General features: G+C 38.1%; 1 protein-coding gene across 28 annotated transcripts in view; it reads right to left on the bottom strand.

The window, feature by feature from the left end:
* Window positions 1–23,722, bottom strand: part of CNTRL (centriolin) — an 89,049-nt gene that overhangs the window by 44,992 nt on the left and 20,335 nt on the right. For 21 of the 28 annotated variants that reach the window (XR_015168782.1, XR_015168785.1, XR_015168783.1 and 18 more), the window contains exons 7-14: window positions 23,025–23,218; window positions 16,322–16,441; window positions 15,191–15,419; window positions 13,833–13,942; window positions 11,376–11,570; window positions 7,212–7,365; window positions 5,981–6,201; window positions 2,676–2,852 (exon numbers count right to left, since the gene is read on the bottom strand). Coding sequence is in view for 24 of the 28 variants with exons in the window: in XM_086413994.1 (XP_086270120.1) it covers window positions 2,676–2,852; window positions 5,981–6,201; window positions 7,212–7,365; window positions 11,376–11,570; window positions 13,833–13,942; window positions 15,191–15,419; window positions 16,322–16,441; window positions 23,025–23,218 (1,400 nt within the window). In the remaining 4 variants the exon portion in view is untranslated. Of the gene's footprint in view, window positions 1–2,675; window positions 2,853–5,980; window positions 6,202–7,211; window positions 7,366–9,031; window positions 9,229–11,375; window positions 11,571–13,832; window positions 13,943–15,190; window positions 15,420–16,321; window positions 16,442–19,871; window positions 19,924–23,024; window positions 23,219–23,722 lie in introns of those variants that run through there. The other 7 variants (XM_086414016.1, XM_086414019.1, XM_086414017.1 and 4 more) reach the window with 4 other exon arrangements.

Genomic DNA, 23,722 nt, shown 5'->3' with positions numbered 1-23,722 from the left:
TCTTGATGCCAAGGAAGGGAATGCCCTTTTAAATGGCACATGAATTTGTGAAAAGGCCTATTTTTGTCAAGACTTATAAGAAAAATTAAAGAAGGACAAGGGAAGTACAAAAGATTTTTAAGTTAGTAAGGGCTGGCTTAAACATTTAAATTTTATTTCAAAGGAGATACCATCTAGAAATTGTATTTACTATTAGTTACAAAATATATTAATATTTACTGCTATTTTAATTGTTTTTCTTCCCAATCTCCTCTTTTCCACACTCTGATCAGGTCAACTACAGTTTTATAAAACTTGGTACTCTTAAGAAATATAATGCTGTCAACCGGTAAATGGTCATTTAGTATTTAATAAGTAAACGAGTGGAAAGTAACACAATTACTATAATAAGCCAACCTATTTTTATTTCCTTTTCTAATCGTATGAAAGCAATTTTACATGAATTCCTGGGATTCAAACTACTTCATTTTTTAACTAACTACCTTATTTTTAACTGACATATAACTGATTTATGTTTCAGCGTACACCTGTTCTTTTCAGATTCTTCTCCATTACAGGTTATTGTAAGACACTGCACACAGTTCCCTGTGCTACAAGGTGGGTCCTTGCTTGCCTATTTTAAATGCAGTAGCATGTACATATTAATACCTAATTCCCAATTTAGCTCTCCTCTTCCCTTTCCCCTTTGGTAGACATAAATTTGTCTTCTATGTCTATGAGTCTATTTCTGTTTCGTAAATAAGTTCATTTGTATCATTTTTTTTAGATTCTTCATGTAAGTGATATATGCTAATTGCTTTTCTCTGATTTACTTCACTTAGTATGATCATCTCTCGGCCTCTCCACTTGACTGCAAATGGTATTTCATTCCCTTTTATGACTAAGTAATACTACACACACACACTGCATCTTCTTTATCCATTCATCTATTTACAGACATTTAAGTCGCTCCCAAGTCTTGGTTACTGTACCAATAAATAGTGCTGCTGTGAACATTGGCACGCATGTATCTTTTCAAATAGTTTTCCTCTTTTCCAGATATAGATCCAGGAGTGGGACTGCTGGATCATATAGTAACTGTTTTCAGGTTTTTAAGAAACCTCCATACTGTTCTCCACAGTGGCTGCACCAACTTACACTCCCCACAGCAGTGTAGGAGGGCTCCCTTTTCTCCACACCCTCTCCAGCATTTACTGTTTGTAGATGATGGGCATTCTGACTAGTGTGACGTGGTACCTCACTGTAGTTTTGATTCATATTTCTCTAATAATTAGCAGTGTTGAGCATCTCTTCCTGTGCCCGTTTCCAACTATCTTCCCTAACTCTCACCCAGTGAGAAGCTATCAGCCTGCTCGGGTGCGGGTGCTGGACAGGCACCTACAGTCTGGGCATTCACTGTGCTGAGTCTAGCAGGAGAGACGGACAGTCTAAACAGATGCTTTCACACGCAGGATAAAATGCTTTGAGCACAAGTTAAAGGAAAATCAGAGTCCTGAACCCAGATTTTCAGCAGATACAGTGGAAGGTCTGAGTGGGCCTCCTGGTGGAAAATGCAACCCATTTGTCTAAAAGCTAAACAAAACTGTATTTTAATGAGATCAAGAATATACTATAACTGGTCACCGTCTGCCTCTCTGCCCTGATTTCTCACTCTCACTCCCTACTCGTCTCCTCGTCCCTGGCATACTGGAGGCATACTTTCAGCGTTTCAAATGCACTATGCCCTCTCTCCTCGCCTCTCTGCCGAGAGCACACCCCTAACCTCTGCTCATCTCACCCCTGCACTCTCTGCAGGGCCAAACCCAGTCACCTTCCAAGTCTCGGCTGAAACGCCATCACCACGGGCAGTTTCCCTGACCACCGCTCCCCTAGCACAGGGCCCTGCCCCTTTCCCCCTCTAACACCTGTTTCACCTACCGGACTGTCAGCTTCACAAGGACAGTGTAACCACGGCTGTGCTGCTCTCTGCAGCAACCAGGGCATCTGGTCTTTAATGGCCAATCAATAAGTGTTTATTGGATGAATAAATATTTATCTAATTTTCAAGGTATAATTTAAACTAGCAGATGTTTCACCCAAACAAAACAGAAAGCAGCACAGTAAAATGTAATATCAACTTAAAAGAGGTCTCTTGGAGCTGGTTTGAGAAAGAAAAACTAGAATTTACTGATCACCAACTGTCAGTGCTTCCTGTCCATTGTCTCACTTATCCTCACCATAATCCACATGACAGAAGAGGTCAGTATTTGTCAGAAGCGCAGAGCCATGAAGTGACTTGTCCATGTTCACACAGGGGTCATACATAGGCTTGGACCGTCTGACTCCAAACATGTGCTCTTCTCATCACTTCACACTGTTGTTCAGTTGCTAACTTGTGTTTGACTCTTCTGCGACCCCATGGACTGTAGCCTGCCAGGGTCCTCTGTCTATAGGATTTCTCAGGCAAGAACACTGGAGTGGGTTGCCACTTCCATCTCCAGGGGATCTTCTCAACCCAGGGCTTGATCAAACCTGCATCTCCTGCATTGTGGGTGGATACTTTACCACTGAGCCACTGGGGAAGCCCATCAGTCCACATGGGCTTAAAAAGTGTTTAATATTAGAGTAAATGAAAGGAAAGCTGTTATGTTAGGCCCAGGCTACTTGGTTTCTACACGGCTTCTGCTCTTACTCACCTGGCTGAGCCTTGCTAGTTCTCCCAGCTCTTTTTTGAGCTGGCTGGCTTCGGCATCCCTCATCCTCAGCTGCGCCTCTAACTCAGCCTCGTAGGCACTGAGGTCTCCGTGGGTCTGCTGCAGGGACGCGTTCACCTCATGCTGCTCTGCAAGGGCGCTTTCTAGCTCTGCAAGCTCCTGCAAAGATTCAGTGTATGTTTAAGTACAGAACCCTCATTGTGCTGCTGAAGCATCTGCAAGTCATTATAAGTAACCCGAGCACTTAAACCAAATGCTGGCCAGCCACTGCTGCCCAGGCACAGAGAGCATTCACCAGCCATATGAGGAGGCCGCAGGCTGTGTGAATCCAGGTTGGAAAACAAAACCCTGACTGTCATCAGAAAAATCAGCAAGCTACAACGTGTTTTTCAGAGTAACCAGATGTGTGATCCTTTAAACGAGTCTTATGTATTCATAAGAAGAAAAAAAAAAGAGGATAAAATTTAAGGCCTATTTTCCTTCAGACACGGGAATAAACATTTTCACATTCGTTATTTCACTATACCCTCAGAGTAACTATGTAAGGCAAAGTATTATCCCCGATTTACAGATGAGGAAGTGGAGAATGAACATCGAGGTAAACAGCACCGGGCTGTGCAGCTAAAAAAACGATGAGTCAGAATATGCACTGGGATTCTGACTCCAAAGCCCAGACTTTCTATTAAACCATAGTATGTTCACTGACCAGAGGGTGAAATGGGACGAGCACGCTCTAATATTAAGGATGATGGAGAAATGTAAACGCATGTCGACACGTGTAGTACACACTGATTAGCACGCCACAGTTCTGACCACTTTAGGCCATTTTTTTATGATTAAACATTATAATTTTCATCTATTTATTTGGGATCTTGAAGAATTAGACCAAACTACTCTGGATTACAAAGGAGAACCTTGTGATGAGAACTTCTTAGAAGAGTTTCTCAGCGGGTGATTAAAGACCACCCTGCATCTGAATCACCGGGGTCGCTTGTCTGGGATGCAGACGCTACACACAACCAACAGAGAATTCATATCCAGAATATATAAAGAGTTTCTACAAATCATTAAGAAAAAGACAGACAATCCAACAGAAAAAAATGGGCAAGGAATATGAAGAGGGAATTCACTGAAGACAAAAACTGAACGGCAAATAAACAGATGAAAAGTACTTAACTTCTGCAGTAATTCGGGGGAAGTGTAGTTAAAACAAGACAGTATTTTGCACAGAACATAGAGGAACAAGCTGAACCACGCGTGAGGAAACAATCAGACGAATCTAGACGCTGGGGTGCCATTCAGAACCACTAGCTGGATTCTACACACACACACACAAGCTATAAACAACAGAAAAAATGGCTCAGATATTAAACAGTATTAAGGAACTGCTGCTGATTTTCTAGGTGTAATAATGGTATCATAGTGATGGAAGAAAATAGCCTCGTTTTAAAGAGATGTGGACTAAAGGGATGATGTCTTAACACCTGCAACTTTCAAATGACCCAGCAAAATATATATATATATATATGGTAAACTATTTGTTTAATTTAGGAGAACACACAGAAGCTCAATGAACTCTTCTTTCAACTGTCCTGTAAATGTAAAAAAATACAAAGATCATTTCAAACCTAGCAGATTGGCAAACACTAAGTCTGGCAAAATATTATATTTCCTGAATTTGATCCTTATTCTGTGCTTATGTTAGAAAATGTCCTTGTTCTTAGGAAAGACATGCTGAAGTATTTCAAAGCTAAAGACCATGATTGCCTACAACTAATTCTAACATGATTAGGAAAAAAATTAATATAAAAATGTACATAAAATCATGTAAAATTAAATATGAGATAAAGCAAATGTGGTAAAGTATTAATCGGTGACTCTGAATGGAAATTACACTGAGTGATTCTTGCAACTCTCCCGTATGCTTGAAATTATTTCAAAATTAAGGCTTACAAAATAAAAGTTAGATAACTATAAGGTCATGGCAAGGATGTGGTGTAATGGTAGCCTTCACACTGCTGGTGGGAACAGAAGTTCACAGAATGACTACAGACAGTAATATGATAATGTCTAGTGAACTGGGGGAGGCACACACACTTTGACCCACAGCCCCCTGTGAGCACAGTCCCCATGCTCTGGATATATGTAAGAATGTCACTCTCAGTATCATAATAGCGAAAGACTAGAAACCATCTCAATATCCCCCAAGAAGAGGATGAATAAGCAATAAATTCTGCGGTATGCACAGACAATGGGATGTTACATATATCAAAAAAAATAAAGTAGAGCTCTAAATGCATCAATGTGCACAATTCTCAAAAACATAAACATGAAGGAAGACAGGAAGTGGCCAAAGAATACACGATGTGCTTTTTATATAAATCCTAAAACTATGCAAAACAATACTACATATTTTTATAGATGGCCACACATAAAATAAAAGAAGAGATATAGAGGGAAATAATAACCATACTCAGGGTTTCGTTACTTCTAGGAGGCAGTACACAGAGGGCTTCAAGGATGTCTGTATGTTTTATTTTTTAAGCTGAGTTGTTGGTACATGGTGCTAAATATTTTTGATATTCTTATATGCCTGATAAATTTCATAACATTAAAACACATTAATTCAAATTTCCAAAGACATCCCTACTGGGGTGAGGTCTGGGACCCTGGCTTCTCTTGCAGCATGAAGTCTGCCGAACAACTAAGACAAAGCAAACGAAATCTCTGGATGAACGTCAGCAAACCAAGCGTGGAGGGGTTTAATTTACAACGCTGTGCCCGCCTTGTTATCTGTAAAACAACACTAACATTACGAAGCAATAACAAAGCAAACGAAATCTCTGGATGAATGTCAGCAAAGCAAGAGCGGACGGGTTTAATTTACAACGCTGTGCCCGCCTTGTTGTCTGTAAAACAACACTAACATTACGAAGCAATAACAAGGATAAGAAAAATTATGTTGTACTTAATTTTGCTGCACAAATAATAAAATATGAACATCTAATATAGTAATTATAAAAGCTACACTTTCTTATCCTTTCAAGTTATTTGAACACAGTACTTTGCAGGGATAGAAATTCTGCTAAAATAATCTTCCTTTTCTTAGTAAAGTAAAAAAAAAAATGACTCCAAGCATATCACAAGGGGAAAAAAGCCCAAAGCCCTGCACAGCCACTGCCACCTCTGTCACTCACAACTGCAGTGTCGCTAACGCCCTTAACTAACTTCATCTGGACACCGCCTACTTCTGAGGCTAAGAACAGACAAGAAGAAGCGAAGCACACCTTCCTCATATTTTCTGCATCTAAGGCGACTATTTCCAGCTGGTCCCTTTCCTGCTGGACCTCGGTCAACCTCTGCAGCAGCGCCTCTTTCTCATCCTGCAGCCTTCTGCACTCGTTCTGGGCCTGCGCGGCCTGGCCCTTCACAGTCCCCAGGTATTCCTGCAGCCCACTGATGACGCCTTCTAAGTCCTTCTTCAGGGCTTCATTTGCTGCTATCTGGCCTAAGCAAGACAGAGAAAGGGAAGGTGATGATGTACACAAGAAAATGCTTTCAGGATATATTATTACTGCATTTAGACTCCTTAGCTATTTGTTACTAGCTAAGAATGAAATTCTAAGCTTCCAATTATTTCCTACTATCTTAGTTTTCATATTTAAGATACAGTAACAGCTTCCCCCTACTACCCATGGAACAGGACTATCAAGCATGTATACAATAAAAATAGTGTAGTCATTGGCATTGCTTATGAAATGCTTAATTCATGCTGTAAAAAGTTTAAAGTAGTAATTTCCAAATAAAATAATGAAGAATGTGCAACAAAACTGAGATCTTACTACTGGACACATGAAACAAAACCAAGTCAAATCCAAGATGAGCAACATTAACCTATAACCTGAAGACTTCAGAAAACAACCACCAATCACATACTGGGTACCTACTATGTCCAGGCACTTTATGAACACTTTCTCATATAATCCTCTCCAAAACTAATGATCACGACAAAAATAACTTGTCCCAGGTCACACAGCTGATAATGGCAAAACAAGGACTGGGATCTTTTTACACCAAGCCAAGGTTCTTATCACTACGGTCTAGTATCTTCCTCTTCCTCTATTTTGGCAATGTCACAATTTAAATTTGCATTGCAAAAATAGATTCAAAAATTCTTTCTGCACTCTCCTTATAACCAGACACTGAGTGCTTGATAGCAGGGATAAGTGACAAGGATTTTATACCTTAGAAGAAGACAATCACGTGCCAGTGTTTATCATGATCACGTACGGACTTCCTGCCATAGTGACCTGACTCAGGAGGACATCAACCCAAGAAAACCAAAATAAAAATGTTTACCTTTATTAAACATTTTTTGAGAACTCTGTAAGTATTTCCCTATTAAATACTAGCACTAACAGCTGAAGCATATTCAGCTAATATGTGGATTAACGCCTGTCATTTGTCTTTTACTAACACTGAAACCGGTACACCTCAAATCATGCTTAGAATTCTCACCTTCAGTAAGCTGTTGTTCAAGGTCCTTAATCTCTTCAGTTTCTTTAGCAATTCTAGAAAGTATCTCGTCCAAACGGCTCTCAAGCTGTTTGTATTGCTTGTTCATAATGTCAAACTGTTGTTCTTTACCCCTTTTCTGAGCCTTCATATGGCACTAAATTGAAAAAAAAAAATCAAAATTCTTTGAATGTTTATAAAGATAATAACCCTTAATAACATTTCTAAGGAAGAATGGAAAAGAAAATGTAACAGTTTGCATCTGTTTTGTGTCAGACACTGTGTTGTTTCCACATGAGCACTTTTCTTTGCGACCCCATGGACTGCAGCACGCCAGGCCTCCCTGTCCATCACCAACCCCTGGAGCTTGCTCAGACTCATGTCCATTGAGTCAGTGATGCCAACCATCTTGTTCTCTGTCGTCCCTTCTCCTCCTGTCTTTAATCTTTCCCAGCATCAAGGTCTTTTCCAACAAATCAGCTCTTTGCATCAGGTGGCCAAAGTACTGGAGCTTCAGCTTCAGCATCAGTCCTTCCAATGAATATTCAGGACTGATTTCCTTTAGGATTGACTGGTTTGATCTCCTTGAAGTTGAAGGGACTCTCAAGAGTCTTCTCCAACTCCATAGTTCAAAAGCATCAATTCTTTGGCACTCAGTGTTCTTTATGGTCCAACTCTCACATCCATACATGACTACAGGAAAAACCATAGCTTTGACCAGATGGATCTTTGTCGGCAAAGTAATGTTTTTATAATATTTTGGGGGAGATAGAGACATGGAATAAATACTTCCTTAGAATTCAATTTTATTTTCAATTCTTTATACAAAGAAACATTTTGCTTTTAAGTTCTATAAACTGGGAGTTGAGAGAGGCCTCAAAGACCATTTAAGCCAGTGATCCTCAAGATGGAGGACCCTATGGAGGCACTCCCTTCTCCTCCATCCACTACATATATTCCTGGTACAAAAAGAGCTTTCACACACCCACATGTACCTTGACAGTCATTGCTTTAGGGAGCTACTGTTAACTGAAAGGACTGGATTGTATTTCTCAGGTGTGCTGGGATAAAAAACTGAGAACCAATGATCTAGTCTAACTCTCTTTCACGCATGAGAACTGAGTCTCAGGTCCACCACATGACTCGCCCAGGTCTCCTCAGGCAACTGTTCATGTGGAGACAAAACAATTCCCCAGAGAACCTGTGTCCTCCCACTCACACCCGCACAGCTCTAGCTTGCCCCCAAAGGACCAGAGGAACAGAACAAAAATAACTCAAGAGAAAGTTATCAGGAGAAAGAACTATATCCATCTGAGTAACAAACTCCATTCTTCTCAAGTCTAAGACTGTAATCTGACTACAAGACAACAGTCCCCAATTTTACACGCTGTTGCCTCCAAAGACAAGAAAGTCCCCTCATTTCTGAAGAACAGATGAGAGCCAGCTTGACTCAGTGGGATTTTCAAAACTCCTCCTACTCTCCCTGAAATCTTTCTCAAAAGGTAACTAAAGATAAAAGCTTAAATTCTAAGTAAATTTAGGATTTTTGTGGCTCAGAGTGAATTTTTAAAATCTTCTGCCCTCATATCTGTATCAACAAATCTTAAAAATTCACCATTAAAACTTCTACTGAAATCTCTACATGCAGGACAAAAAATTAGTTCAATACGTCAATGATCTGCATTAAACACCTGGGAGCAAAAGTATATTCAGCGATTTTCACTATGGTGGAGCTCACAATAGAGGTATTGTAAAAACAGGAACTTACATCTCTGACTCCTCCTCCTAAGTCCTTTGTACAGAGAGAGAGAAAATGATCATACCTTAACTTAGAATGTGTCCTGTTAAAACTGAGCCGTTGAGAACAGAGAAGCTGTGAGCGGAACGCTTTCTAATGTTGCCTTGAAACTCATGTGCACTTCCCTCTCTGACAGCCACATTTTTGTAAGCGCCTCGGAGCCTCTAACCTCCCAGCACTTCAAACCACATTCCTGGCGGAGACTGAGCGGCAACCCAGCCCGTCCAATCGCAAGCAGCCTCTGCAAGCAGGCCCCACCCTCCACGCTTTAAATCACAACACAGGAAGCTGCCCCAGGCCAATCACGAAAACCTCTGCAACAGATTACTACAGGCGGATTCCCTCTAGGGGTACCGGTACCTTTTGCTTCCACAGGGCATAGCTAGATAGTGAACAGGGATACAAATCTCCCCTCATTCCGTTTGTCCCTTGTTCCTCTGATACTTCTGCTTCTAGCTAGCTGTGAAGCGTTTTCTCTAACTAAAAGGGGATTTGATTTTCACATAGTATCTTTTGTTTCTGAAAACTAGTTAAATGCTTACGTTTGTTGAAAACTTGATTAGGCTTGGCACTGAGCTAATTTTAAAAGTAATTAATCTCTTTAGATTTGTAACTCCTTTGTGAGCAGAAAGTCATCTAATAGCATAAGCATGGGCTGCCTCTTCCTAAAAGGGAGACTTGGGAAATCATTTAATCTTTCTAAATCATATTTTTATCTTATTTGTTGTTATTCAGTCACTAAGTTGAGTCTGATTCTTTTGTGACCCCATGGACTGTATGTAGCCTGCCAGACTCCTCTGTCCGTGGAATTTTCCAGGCAAGAATACTGGAGTGGGTTGCCATTTCCTTCTCTAGGGGATCTTCCCGACCCAGGCATGGAACCCACATTGCCTGCATTAGCAGGCAGATTTTTTTTTATTCACTGAGCAGCTAGGGAAGTCCCCCCCCCCTTTTTTTAATCTTATGCAAGTTAAAAAGTCACCAATCTCATTTGGATGCTGTAATAAAATAAAGTTCCTCACAGTATATGCCTAAACCCAAGTCCAATGCAAGACACATCATTGTCACTTAATACATGTTTCTCATCATATCTCACTTACTGCTTTCTGATCTCTCAAGCTTTTACTTTTAAATTCTATTTGCAATTCAGAAAAATACTTCATCTGATTAGATAATAAAAGTTAGTCTATATCTGCAGAAAAATATGCACAATACCATGCTTGATTCTTTCCCTCTTGCTAAAATGTTCACATTCTGCAGCAATAAAATGGGGTGCCAGACACTAGCCAATAAGGTAACTTTGTGCAAACTAGAAAAAAGATGCTCCTTCTGGATAAATGAATTAAAAAGAGACATCCTCTGGTACTCAGACTAAAGCTACAACCCTAGAACTAAACTTCAGGAGTCTTAAAATCCGGCCTGCAGGCTTCATCTCCACTAACACATTGATCTTGACTACCTTCCAAACTTGCATGCCTTTCCTACTTGTCATTTAACCTCTTTCTATATGTAATGCTTTACAGACATCCAGTGTGTATTAGACTCCCTGTATGCCAAGACCATCTCAGGTGTCTGTTGAAAGCAATAGACAATCTAGTGTCTAATTCGGAGAAGGTGATGGCACCCCACTCCAGTGCTCTTGCCTGGAGAATCCCAGAGACGGGGGAGCCTGGTGGGCTGCCGTCTATGGGGTCGCACAGTGTCGGACACGACTGAAGTGACTTAGCAGCAGCAGGGTCTAATTATACTCATAGGTCACAGAAGTCAAACAGGGAGAAAAGGAGCTTTGGGTAGTACCTATACGCCTGTTCGAGGCTATTTTCCTTAATGCAATCATTCTAAACATAGGATTGGCCCCGGGGATACAGTTCCTGTCCTCAGGGGCCTTACATGGGGTGGTCGACTTTTGAGCAAATAAATGTGATAAGGGAAGATATTATAGGCCATATTATATATTATTTAAAGTCTCTAATTTATCATGTGGGCTTCCCAGTGTCTCAGTGGTAAAATATCCGCCTGCAGTGCAGGAGATCAGGTTCGATCTCTGCATTGGGAAGATTCCCCGGAGAAGAAAATGGCAACCCATTCCAGTATTCTTGCCTGGGAAATCCCAGAGGAGCCTGGCAGGTTACAGCTGGGTCGCGCAGCAGTCGGATATGACTTAGTGACTAAATACAAACAACAAACAATATGTATATACACACGTTATATACACAAACACATAAACACGTCGCTCACATTTGTGCACCAAAGCAAGAGGTCTTCAGAAAGGACTCTGAGGCCAAAAATGATGAGACATAATATCTATTAACAGAAAAATGATATTCTCACTCCCACAGAACAAGCCAGAGCTCTCTTCATTTACTTACATGTTTTGGGTCTTTGGAATCCAGACTATCAATAACTCTTTGGAGGTCCTTGATCTCCTCCTGCTTTTCAGCCATTTCTCCTCTTTGCTTTTCCATCTGCACTTCTAGATCAAGAGCTTCCTGGCGTAATTTATTTAGAAGCTGTATCCTGCCACTCAGCTGCTTGAGAAGAAAGTCTTTCTCTGCTTCTGAAATCTAGTTCCCCCCACACCCCAATACATAATTAGCAAAGCACAGAAACGCTGATTTTCAAATTTACGGAAAACAACTAGTACAATTTTAAAAAGTATAATCGTATGCTCTGCCAGATTTTTTTAGTAAAAGTAAAATGTAAGAGTTATCTAGGCAATCCACGATATCGTATACTTTTATCTTTATTACATGTAAAAATGTTTATTTTATAAGAGCATATGAAAAAATAAATGCAGGTAGTAATGAAATTTTTCATTCTAGTACAAATAACATAAATTATTAATAATAATAACCATAGCCTTAATGGTAGTTGACTTTATACAACACTTACCCTTGTATTAGAATATAAAACTAACTGACAGTGTAATGAAAAGCCTTTATTATAAGGCCTTATTATATTTAAAAATATAAATATTTTAAAAATATTTAAATAACTCACAAAATAGCTATTTTTTTTCCTAAGTACATTTTATAAGGATCTATTAAATATTTTGTACATTTTTTACTTCTATCAATTTATCTATATAAAGCTTTGGCCAGTGCTGTTTTAAAACATTATTTAATTATTCTTATAAATTGTAAATTCTTATAAACTATTCTTGACAGCTCCGTCCGCCTCATCCCATCATTTCTCCTGCCAGATTTTCACCTAATCTCCTTTCTCTCCATGACTACCATCACCTTTGTAGTCCGAGCCGTTATCGTACCTTGCCTGTACTAGACAACAGCCTCCAAACCAATGTACACACCTCCATTCTTCCCACCTCTCTCAGCCCGCTTCACTCTCATCAAGTAGGAGAGTGACCTTATAAAAATACAAATAAGATCAGCCACTCTACCACCTAAAGTCCCTCACAGGTTTCCTATTCCATTCAGGATAAAACTTGTACCCCTTAAAGTGGTCTATGATGCCTGGCATGAGCTTTAACCTCATCTGCCACTGCACTCTCCCTCACTCTGCAGAGGACTCTTCAGTCTGAAGCCTTTTGCACACTCTGTCACCTCTGCCTGGAAGGCCTCACTGGCTACCTGTCATCCTTTCTCAGCCTAAGTATCGCCCCCTCAGTGAGGCCTCTGTGGGCTGCCACACTCTACAAACTTTAATCGTTTCTCCTAATTTTCATTTTTCCCTCCCTACAACCTGTGCTGTTTATCTACACATGTCTTCTAAACTCATTTTTACTATCTGTTGCCTACTTCCTGTCCCTGTGGGGGGAACACAGCTGTTCATTACTCAGGGCGCAGCCAGTCAGTAACTGCCACACAAACCCAACTCAGTTTCTGGTTACTCAACAATCTGGAAGTAGCAACAGAGGGCATCTTTTTAAAAGAATATGTAACTTGGACTTCATGTTCTTTTCTACTTACTATGGTGTGAATACAGTTACCATCATAATTTTGAAATACTGATTTTTAGAAGTTGCAAATAATTAAAACCTTTTACATACTTAAAAACTAAAATGTCAGAATACTTCCTTTTTTGAACTTTCTTCCTATTCAACTACGTCACAGGTTTTGAGCTGTTTACTTCTTCTTTATAAACATCATCTTTTTATATACTGCATTTTATATCACTTATATTTTTGCTATCTGTGTTTAATAATGTTATTACAGAGATGTCTTCTGGCTCTTAATCTAGGTCCCAGGATCTTAATGGTGGGGACTGTTTAATTAAATTAAGAAAGATATTAGGAAGCAGCTTCCCTTAATAAATTAGACACTTTCATAATAGAGTAAATGGAATGTATCTTTTTTATGTAAAAGTAATGTAAACCTGTACACTCTATAAAATGTTAATAGGATGTCATCCTGAATGGTAGGAAATGAAACTGGACAATGCTAGAACCATGTCTGACTCGAAATTTGTTATTCCACAATTAAATAGGCAGCACCGATTTAAAGACTGTTTGAAGACAGTCTTCACACATTATGAAGAGGGAAGCACATTTCATTCCCGGCACTCCCTCTTAGCGGTACAGCTTTGCTTTTACCTACCTTTTGAAGTTGTACGGCACTCCCTCTTAGCGATACAGCTTTGCTTTTACCTACCTTTTGAAGTTGTACGGCACTCCCTCTTAGCGGTACAGCTTTGCTTTTACCTACCTTTTGAAGTTGTACGGCACTCCCTCTTAGCGATACAGCTTTGCTTTTACCTACCTTTTGAAGTTGTACGGCACTCCCTCTTAGCGATACAGCTTTGCTTTTACCTACCTTTTGAAGTTGTACGGCACTCCCTCTTAGCGGTACAGCTTTGCTTTTACCCACCTTTTGAAGTTGTGCAGCTTCTTCCCGTTGTTTGAATTCTTCAGTGGCTCTTAAAATTTGTTGTTCTGCCTTCTCTATTTCATCATGCAGTTCTGATAGTCGAGCTTGTGCTACAAATTTAAAAACCACGCACACAGACACACACAAGAAAAATATTTAATTCTCAAATTTCTACCTTTTTCTTAGCAATAACTTCCCCTACCCCAATTCTGTAATTATACATCACATGAATAAAAAAGTAATTGCTTATGATGGTTTTCCTCTCTATTAATCTATAGAATAGTTTCATAATATGACATAGAGCTATAACTGATCCATTTACCTGTAAAATTATTAACATAAAAGGGGCATTACTTGATAGTCCCAAAATTAAGGAACCTTTGAGAGACTAAGGATTTTACTTGAAAATATGCACTTACAAATCAATGATTTTCTACCTCAAATTTCTAATTTATCTCTCGCTTCCTCCTTCCCCATCTCCTGTAAAACTATGAGCCCCTTGAAGCTAGTCAGTACATATATCTGATTTAGTTTTGCTTTTCCCTTCCAGAGCCTTGAATATAGTATATGCAGACATGGACAGCCAGCCCTTTTTTCCTATCTCCAGGTCAACCTCTATAGGCCTTCTGAGTTTTTCCATTTAGCTGCCAACCAAGGGAAGATGGACCACTAATCTCACTGACTGAGATCCCCACAATGGGCCATGATTACCAGTGAGATAGATGCATGAACTCAAGACTGCTTTCTAATTCCTTCATATGCATACAGCTAAGTGGGTAAGTGCATTCAAAGTCTGCCATTTGGAAGGTCTCTAAGTGTCCCCTTGGGTTGATTTCTTTCTCTTTATGACTTGCCAAGAAGTGGTAAGATTCCTTGAATAACATGATTTGGGAGGCAACTGGGGAGGTAGAGTGTGGGACAGGTCAGGAAGAGTGAGAAGTCAGCCTTAGACCCAAGCCTAGGAAGAGTACACTAAGCTGGCTTACCCAAAGCACTGCTTCAGGTTTTAGCAACATGTATAGGAATCAATAACCATACTTGCTTCAGTCATTACTAAATGTGCTTTTGAATGTGCAGGTCCAATGGTAAGAAGAATCTGTTGTCACGACAACCAGATTTAAGCATTCTTGGAGCCCCTGGACATGTTGCCAAATTTTGGTCAGATTATAATTCTCCCTTGTAACAGGAATGATTAAAAAATAACCTGCTCAATGAATCACTACTTTTGTTTTAAACTTCTCATGTAAACGCCATCATAATAAATATCTTCATCATGTTTAACTAGAAGAATTTTAAAAATCAGCATATATATTCAGTCTTTTTACATATTTAAAGTATTCAAAGTAACTTGTTTTAACCTGTACTTATTTTGTTCTCTTTGTCTTCCAGCTCCGTGTCCAGTGGCATATGGGCTTTCAAGCTCACATGCTCGTTTCTAAGTTGCTCCCCTTCCTCTGGCTCCATCCTCTTGATCTCAACTGGCTGGGCATTATCCACAATGTAACTCTCTGTGGCGAACATATTTCTCTTGTATCTGGACTTGCCAATGTAAGGGCTTTCATCTGGGGCTTTATCAACGTCAACATACTAAAAACAAGATGAACAGAGCTTATGCTTTAGTAAGTAACCGCTATGCAGTCAAGTGACATTTTTCGTGTTATTAGTGAAGAATACAGCCCAGGATTGTTTAAATACTAATCTTGCATATACAGAAGTTAAAAAAATACATATAATTATATATAAAATTCTTGTATCGTATTCTTAATACTAAAAAGGAACTAGAACAAAAAAAATGGTCTCAAAAAGATTCCTCTTCCTATCCCTGAAGAGTGAGCTGGATTGATTGATTATGGAAGTACCTACAGATATGTGCTTTTTTAAAGTACTGCTGAATCTCTCAAATCAGAAGTCTAGGTGTTGTATTTTGGTTTCTTGGCTGGCATATAAGTAAAATCTCAGTCTAATAAATTTTAATTACTGAACTTTTACTAAATGATACACGATATTGATTGGAATCACTGGATCTTGGAAGTTAAATGGCTGTCGATTGCAGTGACATTCACGGTATTTGTATAAATAATGACCGATGAATAGTGAACCCAGTGACTCCTGAACAAACAGTACAGGGAGATGACTGTGCCGTGGACACCGAAGCAGGCAGTGCAGTTTTCCTGGAAGTTTGGATTTAAGGAAGTGGATCAAACTACACTTTTGAGTGAGGTAACTGAGGATTAGAAGGTTGCTCCAGGTTACAAATATGGATGTGGGCAAATATCCTTTTGGGGCTTTTAAACTCTTATGGACACTGCTCTATCTCACTGAGCTAGATCATTCACAGATTGAACCAAAATACATTTACTCTGCTGATATCCTCATAACAAGAATGTGATTAACAATAAATTTTTTTAAACATCACCACTACCCTGCCCTCCCCTGCCCCCTTCTATCCTGACTTTAATTTGGATTACTACAAAATTAAAATAACTCACCTCTGAGGGATAATAATTCAGTGGCTCAAATTTAGCATCGATTTTATAAAAAGCCAACTCCTGTTCCAGTTCATACTGTTTTTGACACGCTCGCGTTAGTTCCATGGTCTTCTGTCTTAGCTGTTGGCCCAATTTGATAAGAAACAACACACAGATTCAATAAGTTAGTATAAAGGTAGACTGGTGTGGCAAGTTCTGATCATAACTGATTATTTGATTTCAAAAAATCCCACAGCACACAGAACACTAAGAGCATTTTATCTTAATTCTAAAGTATTATAAAAAATGAAATACAAAACTATCATTTCATAAGAGATCACATAAGAGACCTTTGAAGTTCATTATGTTATTTTAGGATACAATGAAAAGTTTTTTAAAAAATCATTTAAATTTGTTTAATCCAAATGTGAAAATAATTCTTATCAATTATTTTTAAGTAACTAGTCTACCAAGGATCTGCTTCCTGATTTTTCCAATAATTGGTACTAATTCACTTAATTTATTTACAATAGCCTCATGGATAGGCGTGATATTAGACATTAATTAAAAAGAAATTAGAAGGAGTGAGAAGGATGAAAATAGGAAATTGGTTTTAACTGTTGTGCTGCTCTTGCTGTCATATTTTGGCTAACAACATCTTGGTTTTAAGTGTTCAGAACATTATTTTTGTAATAGAGGATAAGGGATATAAATAAGCTCAATCAGATCCAAATATGTGATATTATTAAATTTTTAATAAAGTAATCCTACTCTACCACAACTTTTTAGTTATTCTTGGAAATTTTAGGAGCTAAAAGAAAACAAATCATCTAATCTTCTGAATTTATAAATAAACTACAAATGCCCAAGTATTGCCTTTTTTTTTTTTTTTTTGCCAGAGCTCCAGATTTGTTTCTAATGCCAGCCATGTTTAAAAACAACTGGACTATATGAGGATCTTTTACTTTTATCTAGTTTGTTTCACTCTTTCTATTTCATATTCAGTGTTCCCATTTCATTTAGTTTATGTTTTTCAATTTCTCCATCTTTTTTTTTTTTTTGATGTTCTCAAGACTTTATCAAGGGAGAAGGCAATGGCACCCCACTCCAGTACTCTTGCCTGGCAAATCCCACGGACGGAGGAGCCTAGTGGGCTGCAGTCCATGGGGTCGCTAGGAGTTGGACACGACTGAGCGACTTCACTTTCACTTTTCACTTTCCTGCATTGGAGAAGGAAGTGGCAACCCACTCCAGTGTTCTTGCCTGGAGAATCCCAGGGACGGGGGAGCCTGGTGGGCTGCCGTCTATGGGGTCGCACAGTGTCAGACACGACTGAAGTGACTTAGCAGTAGCAGACTTTATCAAGCATAATAGAAAAGCTTTTGCACATACATATATATAAATATATGAATAATATATATATTTTAGAAAACTTATGAATTCTTGCCTAACTAAAAAATTTATGACATTTTGATTCCACGTTTGACAGTATGAATAGAATGCTATATTTCTAATTTAAAACAATATGCAACAAGCGACAAAGGTTTACTATACAGCACAGGGAACTACAGTAAATACCGTGTAATGACCTAATATGGAAAATAAATTTTAAAATAACACATATATATGTGTGTTACAGAATCACACACACATATATATATAACTGAATCACACACACAAAAAAAGAATTCTACTTTTTGAAATTTAGTAATGCTTATCTTTTTGCCAGTTTTTCTACATGTCCTATGGACATCTAATAACAATGCATGAGATAAAAAATTTTAAATATATTTGTGTAGGATATGATTAATATAGAGTAGTTAAATATAAATCTACTATATTTAAATTATTAATGACATCACTTAAGATGCTCCTATTCTTATTTTTTCTGCACTTGATAAAATATTCTCAGAGAAATCTATCAATATGATTATGTATTTTTTCTTTTCCCTTATATTTCTTCTGACTTTTGCTTTATATATCTTTGTTTCTTTGCTGTTAAGGTGTCCAATGGTTTATGATATCTTCTTTGTGAATTGTACCTTTTATCATTAAAAACACTCATCTTTGTTTCATTTAAAATAAATAAATTTAAAAAAGAAACTGAATCCCAGATTGGTTAACTGACTTGTCAGACGTTAAATAGTGGTAGAAATTAAATATTTTATTAACTACCAGTACCAGCTCCCTTTCTACTACACCAATTCTTGATTTATTTCAAAGGTCCACTAAGTGATTTCTGCTTTTTCATTGCCCCCAGCATCCAATAGTAGACACTAGACAAAAAATATGCATGCAGAAAAATTTCTTTCATACAAAAACGCAAGCTGAAGAGAGTAAAACATAAACAAAACATTTTATAAGGCCCACGAAATCAAAGTCGTGCATGATTTAGCTTTCAGTCATCTCCTGACTATCCACCTGAGGGGAAGAAAGGCTACCGTGGATAACAGGCCATCCTGACTGAGAACTCACGGTATGCGAGACTCTGCGCTAAGCATCTGGCATGTGCTATCTCACTAAATCTTCACCACCACCCTATGAGATGACGGAGCTGCACAGAGAGGTTAAATAAGTTGCCCGGCTGGTAGCGGAAGAGGCAGAGCTCAATTCCAAGTCTCCTGATTTCAAATCTAACTCTGTTATACTACACTGCCTTCCGTGTCCTGCTGTGGGTGCCAAGCACATCACCCACACAGATGCTTTCACCAGTGCTCACGAGTCCCTAGTCTCAAGAAAGCAACTCACAACCCACAGTGTCAACGACTCTTGGGCTCTTCTCCTCAAAGATCAGCGGCAGTGTGCTGAGTTGCCCAGTTGTGTCCGATTCTGCGACCCCATAAACTGTAGCCTGCTAGGCTCCTCTGTTCATGGGATTTTCCAGGCAAGAATACTGCAGTGGGTTGCAATTGCCTTCTTTGGTGGCAGTGGGGAAAAACAAATGTGACTGAACCATGGAGGATACATGAATTGGCCTCTGCAGGCAAATACAGTCTGACCTTTGAACAATGTGGGTTTGACTGAGCAGGTCCACTTACACGTATTTTCCAATAGTATTTACTGTAGGACTAGACAGTTAGTGGTTGGCTGAATCCGCGGATACCAAGAAACTAAGGATACTGAGGGTCAACTAAAAGTTATACGTGGGTTAGCCCCCATGTTGTTCGAGGGCCAACTTTACCAGTAAATACTCTGTGCTCTGTGTCTTTTACAGCAGTAGGCTTAGCATAGAGTAAGCACTCAGTAAATGTCCATTGAAGAAATGCATAAATGAGAACAGCTGGGAGTCTAAGGCCCTGGAAAGTAGGCTAGTCACAGTATCAGTTGTGGATAATCAAGAGTTGACTGAAGTTAACATATTTACCAGTAGGAAAAATAATACAAATTCTTTCCCCCACATTCATACTCACTCTCCTATGTATACATTCATTAAAAAAAAATATGTACAGACACAAGCACATTTCTCAAAAGGCAAGCCAGTTTCAAAACTTAAAATGGACGTAAGTATATTAACACAAGTTATCATGCAAACCATGAAAAACAGTGTACAATTCAGCCCTGAACAAACTACCTTTAAGGAAGAATAAAGAATCGGCAGACAAGGGTCTGCAAGAAACCGAGACAAGGGCTAAAAGGAGGAAGAAGCAGACAGACAGCGTCACCTGGAGAATTCTAGAGAATGAGGCTGTGACAATGTAAGTTGCTCTTTACTGACAGCTTACCTTAGGAAGATATGTTTACTAACACCTGCATTATTTTTATATGGACGCATTTTATCATTATCCTACCTATGAGTTTCAAATTTACTACCATATTACTTAATTTAGTTCCTTTTAAATCATTTTCAGATTCATAACCTCACTTAGTCATAGGGCAGGTAAATAGTCCTCATTTTAAAACTGAGGAAACAACAAGAGTTAAATAACTTAAATAACTTGAAAAAGACAATGAGAAATATTAATATTAAAGTTAATTATTTGTTGGTGGCAGGAGAGAAGGACCATTACAGGTTAAATGACCACCAAGTTTTCCTTCAACGCTATGATGTTTCACTTAGAAGTTAATCTGCATACTACATGAGGAATTACTTTATGAAACTAGAATATTTTACAACTATAGATGATATTACCACCAGACATTCTGCATAAGATAATGGAAACTGTTTTTCAAATGTAGGTTCTTAAAATAAGACACAGAATTCTTTTTTTAAAACATAGAACAGTTCTTTGCAATCATAAAATAACAAGTAAAACAAGATGAATTTAAAGAAGAAATATAAAACAGCTAATAAACATATATGCAGTACTTCAATAACTAAAAACATTGTGAAATTAAAGCAGTGAGATTCTATTTTTTTTCTACCCTATTTACAAGTTCAAAATAATATCAACTGAATTATATCAACTGAATAATATCAACTGATTGGGTTCCTTTACCCATTCCTATAGAAGTGTGAAGCAATTATAAGCTTTTTGAGGGGTGCATTAATATTTATCAAAATTAAAAAATTTTAAACTTACAGAGATTATGCTAAGGAATTACTAGTATGAATGTATAAGGCATAAAGATTTTTTTTTAAATAAGATTTTATCTACAGTTCTGTTCCTAATAACAAAAAAGTGGCAGCAACCTAAATATTCAGTAGACTGAATAAATTACGCAAAATCCACATAACGGAACACAATACAGACTGAACAGAAAGAGAACTTCCGTGTGTGCATGTATGTGAGCACACAAGTACATGTGCATGTAGTTTGGGAGAGCTGTCCAATGATATACTCTTATTTTTATAAAAAATAAGAGGCAGAATTTTAAAAAATATACAGTAAGATCCTTTTTAAATCAGAAAACATTCAAAGGTATATATATGTGTATATATATTCAATTACATGTATAATTAATATATATTGCATAAGCATAGAAAACAAAATGGATACATATTCACCTCCAAAGACTGGGATAGGAAAGAATGAAATCTTCATTTTCCACTGTATACATTTGTGTTGTCTGAATTTGTTATAATAAACATATTAACTTTGTGTATAATGTATTTTAAATAGTTAATGATAAAAATAACATAAAGACTTAAAGAACAGCACAGTCTGCCTTCTAACCAAAAACAGTTACAGAAAAGAAACAGCAAAAACTGTTGATGACTTACAAAACATTTATTTACAGCACAAACATAGCAACATTATAAACAAACAAAAGAGAAAACTAGGTAAGTGCAAGCACTCCTAATTTTGGGATAGCACCAGATACAGAGCACAAACGGGAGGGACGTGGGTAGACCCATGGCTGGGTCATGCTGATGCCTGGCAGAGACCAACACAATATGGAACGCAATTATCCTTCAATTAGAAATAAATAAATAAATACAATACTTTGCCAAGGTTTCCAACAGGTTGACTAACATGCATGGAAAATCTCAGCATATGGAAATTAAAATCTTCCTTTATCTTAGTAATAAAAGTGAATTTTATATTACCAAAAAAGATCAGTAACTCAGGAAAATTCATTAAATGTTCACCAATGTAATGTGATACCAAAACCTTACCACAGTAAGTACTGTTTTTTGTATTTTAAATACAAACATTAAGTGACGGCACAAAGAGTTCACTGCTAAAATAAAACTGACTGTAATACGTCTTCAACGACTTAATTACTCATCAATCCATTCTATTCTGGAAAGGAGTGCAACAGATGTATGTATAAGACCATTGACAATCACTGAATTATTAACATCATATATAATGTGCCTTCAGAATACGGTAGGCATACCTGAAACTACCTTCGAATAAAAGGCATGTGAAGAAAGCCACAAACGTTATGAATGGTTGGCTAACAGAGCTGGGGAAGCTGTCCTGATTTTTACCATGTCCCCACTGATAAAGAAGCGCTCAAGAAAGAGGTGTGTAGACTTCAAGCAACAGTTTCTCTCTCCACACAGAGAAGGGAATGCTTTTTCCGCCCCCTTGTTTAAAAATACAAGTGTTTAGGCAGAATTCTTGTCAACAAATCAAGTAATTAAGCCAGAATGCCAATTTTGAAAGAGGGATGCCAAAAAAAAAAAAAAATTAACTGTATAAAGGATTCTATTAATTATATAAGAAATATAGTTCTCTAAAGTTATGCTTAGATCAGAGAAAGAATTGTCAAATGAAAAAAAAAGAAAAAAGTACCATCAGCTATTTTTTCCTTCAAGGAAAGTAGCCTAATAATTTTATAGGATCAGATTCTCTAGGTTGAAAAAGTCTTGTAAGGTGATTTTAGTCATCTCCCTAACTTTTTTTTTAATGTTTTTCCTAAACCCTGAGTACATGCCTGTTTCAATGAGAGGAACACAATCCAGAGTCATCACATTTTATCTCAAGACAGCTATTAGATTTCCTCTTCGTTACCAAATGAAAACCTGCTTCCATATAATACTATTTGCCATTTAATTTTATCTCGTGGGAGCTTCATCAGTAACTCTAGCGCCTCTTCCATGAAACAGCCCTTTGACTACCAGGCTCCGGGCACAGTCGCAGACAGCACGCGTCTTCTGGGCAGCCGTGCCACGCAGCGCGCAGCCAACTGCGGCGCGTCAGGACTGCAGCACGCTGTTTCCGTGAAACCACATCCTCCCCGTTCTACGGCCAGGAAGTTGTGTTTTCAGCCCTAAGAACAGAGAATTTTCTATTTCAAGAGAATACAGTCACGGCAATGTAAAACACGGACTTACCAGCTCATTTTTCGTGTTAAGGTTACTCTCGAGCTCCTCACAGCTCTGCTTTTGTAGCATAGCCTCCTCTTTTAATGATCTGTTCAATTTATCTTGATTTTTAATTTCTTCAAGGAACTGTGCTTGTTTGCTTTTAAGCTCTTCAGTTTCCATCATCTTCTTCTCCAGGTCTCTTTCCAGTCTTTCTACCTCTTCTACCAGTACAAATTGAATAGTTTATGAATCATTATATTTTCTACTTGAAGAAAGGCAGGACTATTTCTTAAATAACAGCAAAAGAAGTCTTAGAACAGTAAAAATACAATTCTACTTTTTAAATTATTCACTATGGTTTAGGGAAAAAAAGACTATTTTGAGCTAGAAAGTGATTTATACTAAGAGGAAGGAAGGCATAATCATCTGGATAACGATTTTAAAAGATAACATTTTAATTCCTAGCATTTAACTAGTATTGATAAATGAGGCGGCTTTTTCCAAGTCTCTTAGAAAAAAACACGCAAAATTTTATTTGATATTAGTGATTACACTTTAAAGGATGCTGCAAGCATGCTTACAAAATAAAATACCATGTTATCCTTCATGACAGGTGGATTCTTTACCAGCTGAGCTACCAGGGAAGACATCTTAAGAATCCTTCTAAGGCTTCCTGTGATGCTTGGGATAGGATCCAAAAGGTTTACATCAAGAACTGACAAGGC

Source organism: Bos grunniens, chromosome 8 (genome assembly GCF_055505025.1).
Source record: "Bos grunniens cultivar Pamir isolate PY7600 chromosome 8, Bosgru_T2T1.0, whole genome shotgun sequence".
Classification (NCBI taxonomy): domain Eukaryota; kingdom Metazoa; phylum Chordata; class Mammalia; order Artiodactyla; family Bovidae; genus Bos; species Bos grunniens.
This window is presented reverse-complemented; position numbering and strand designations above follow the sequence as displayed.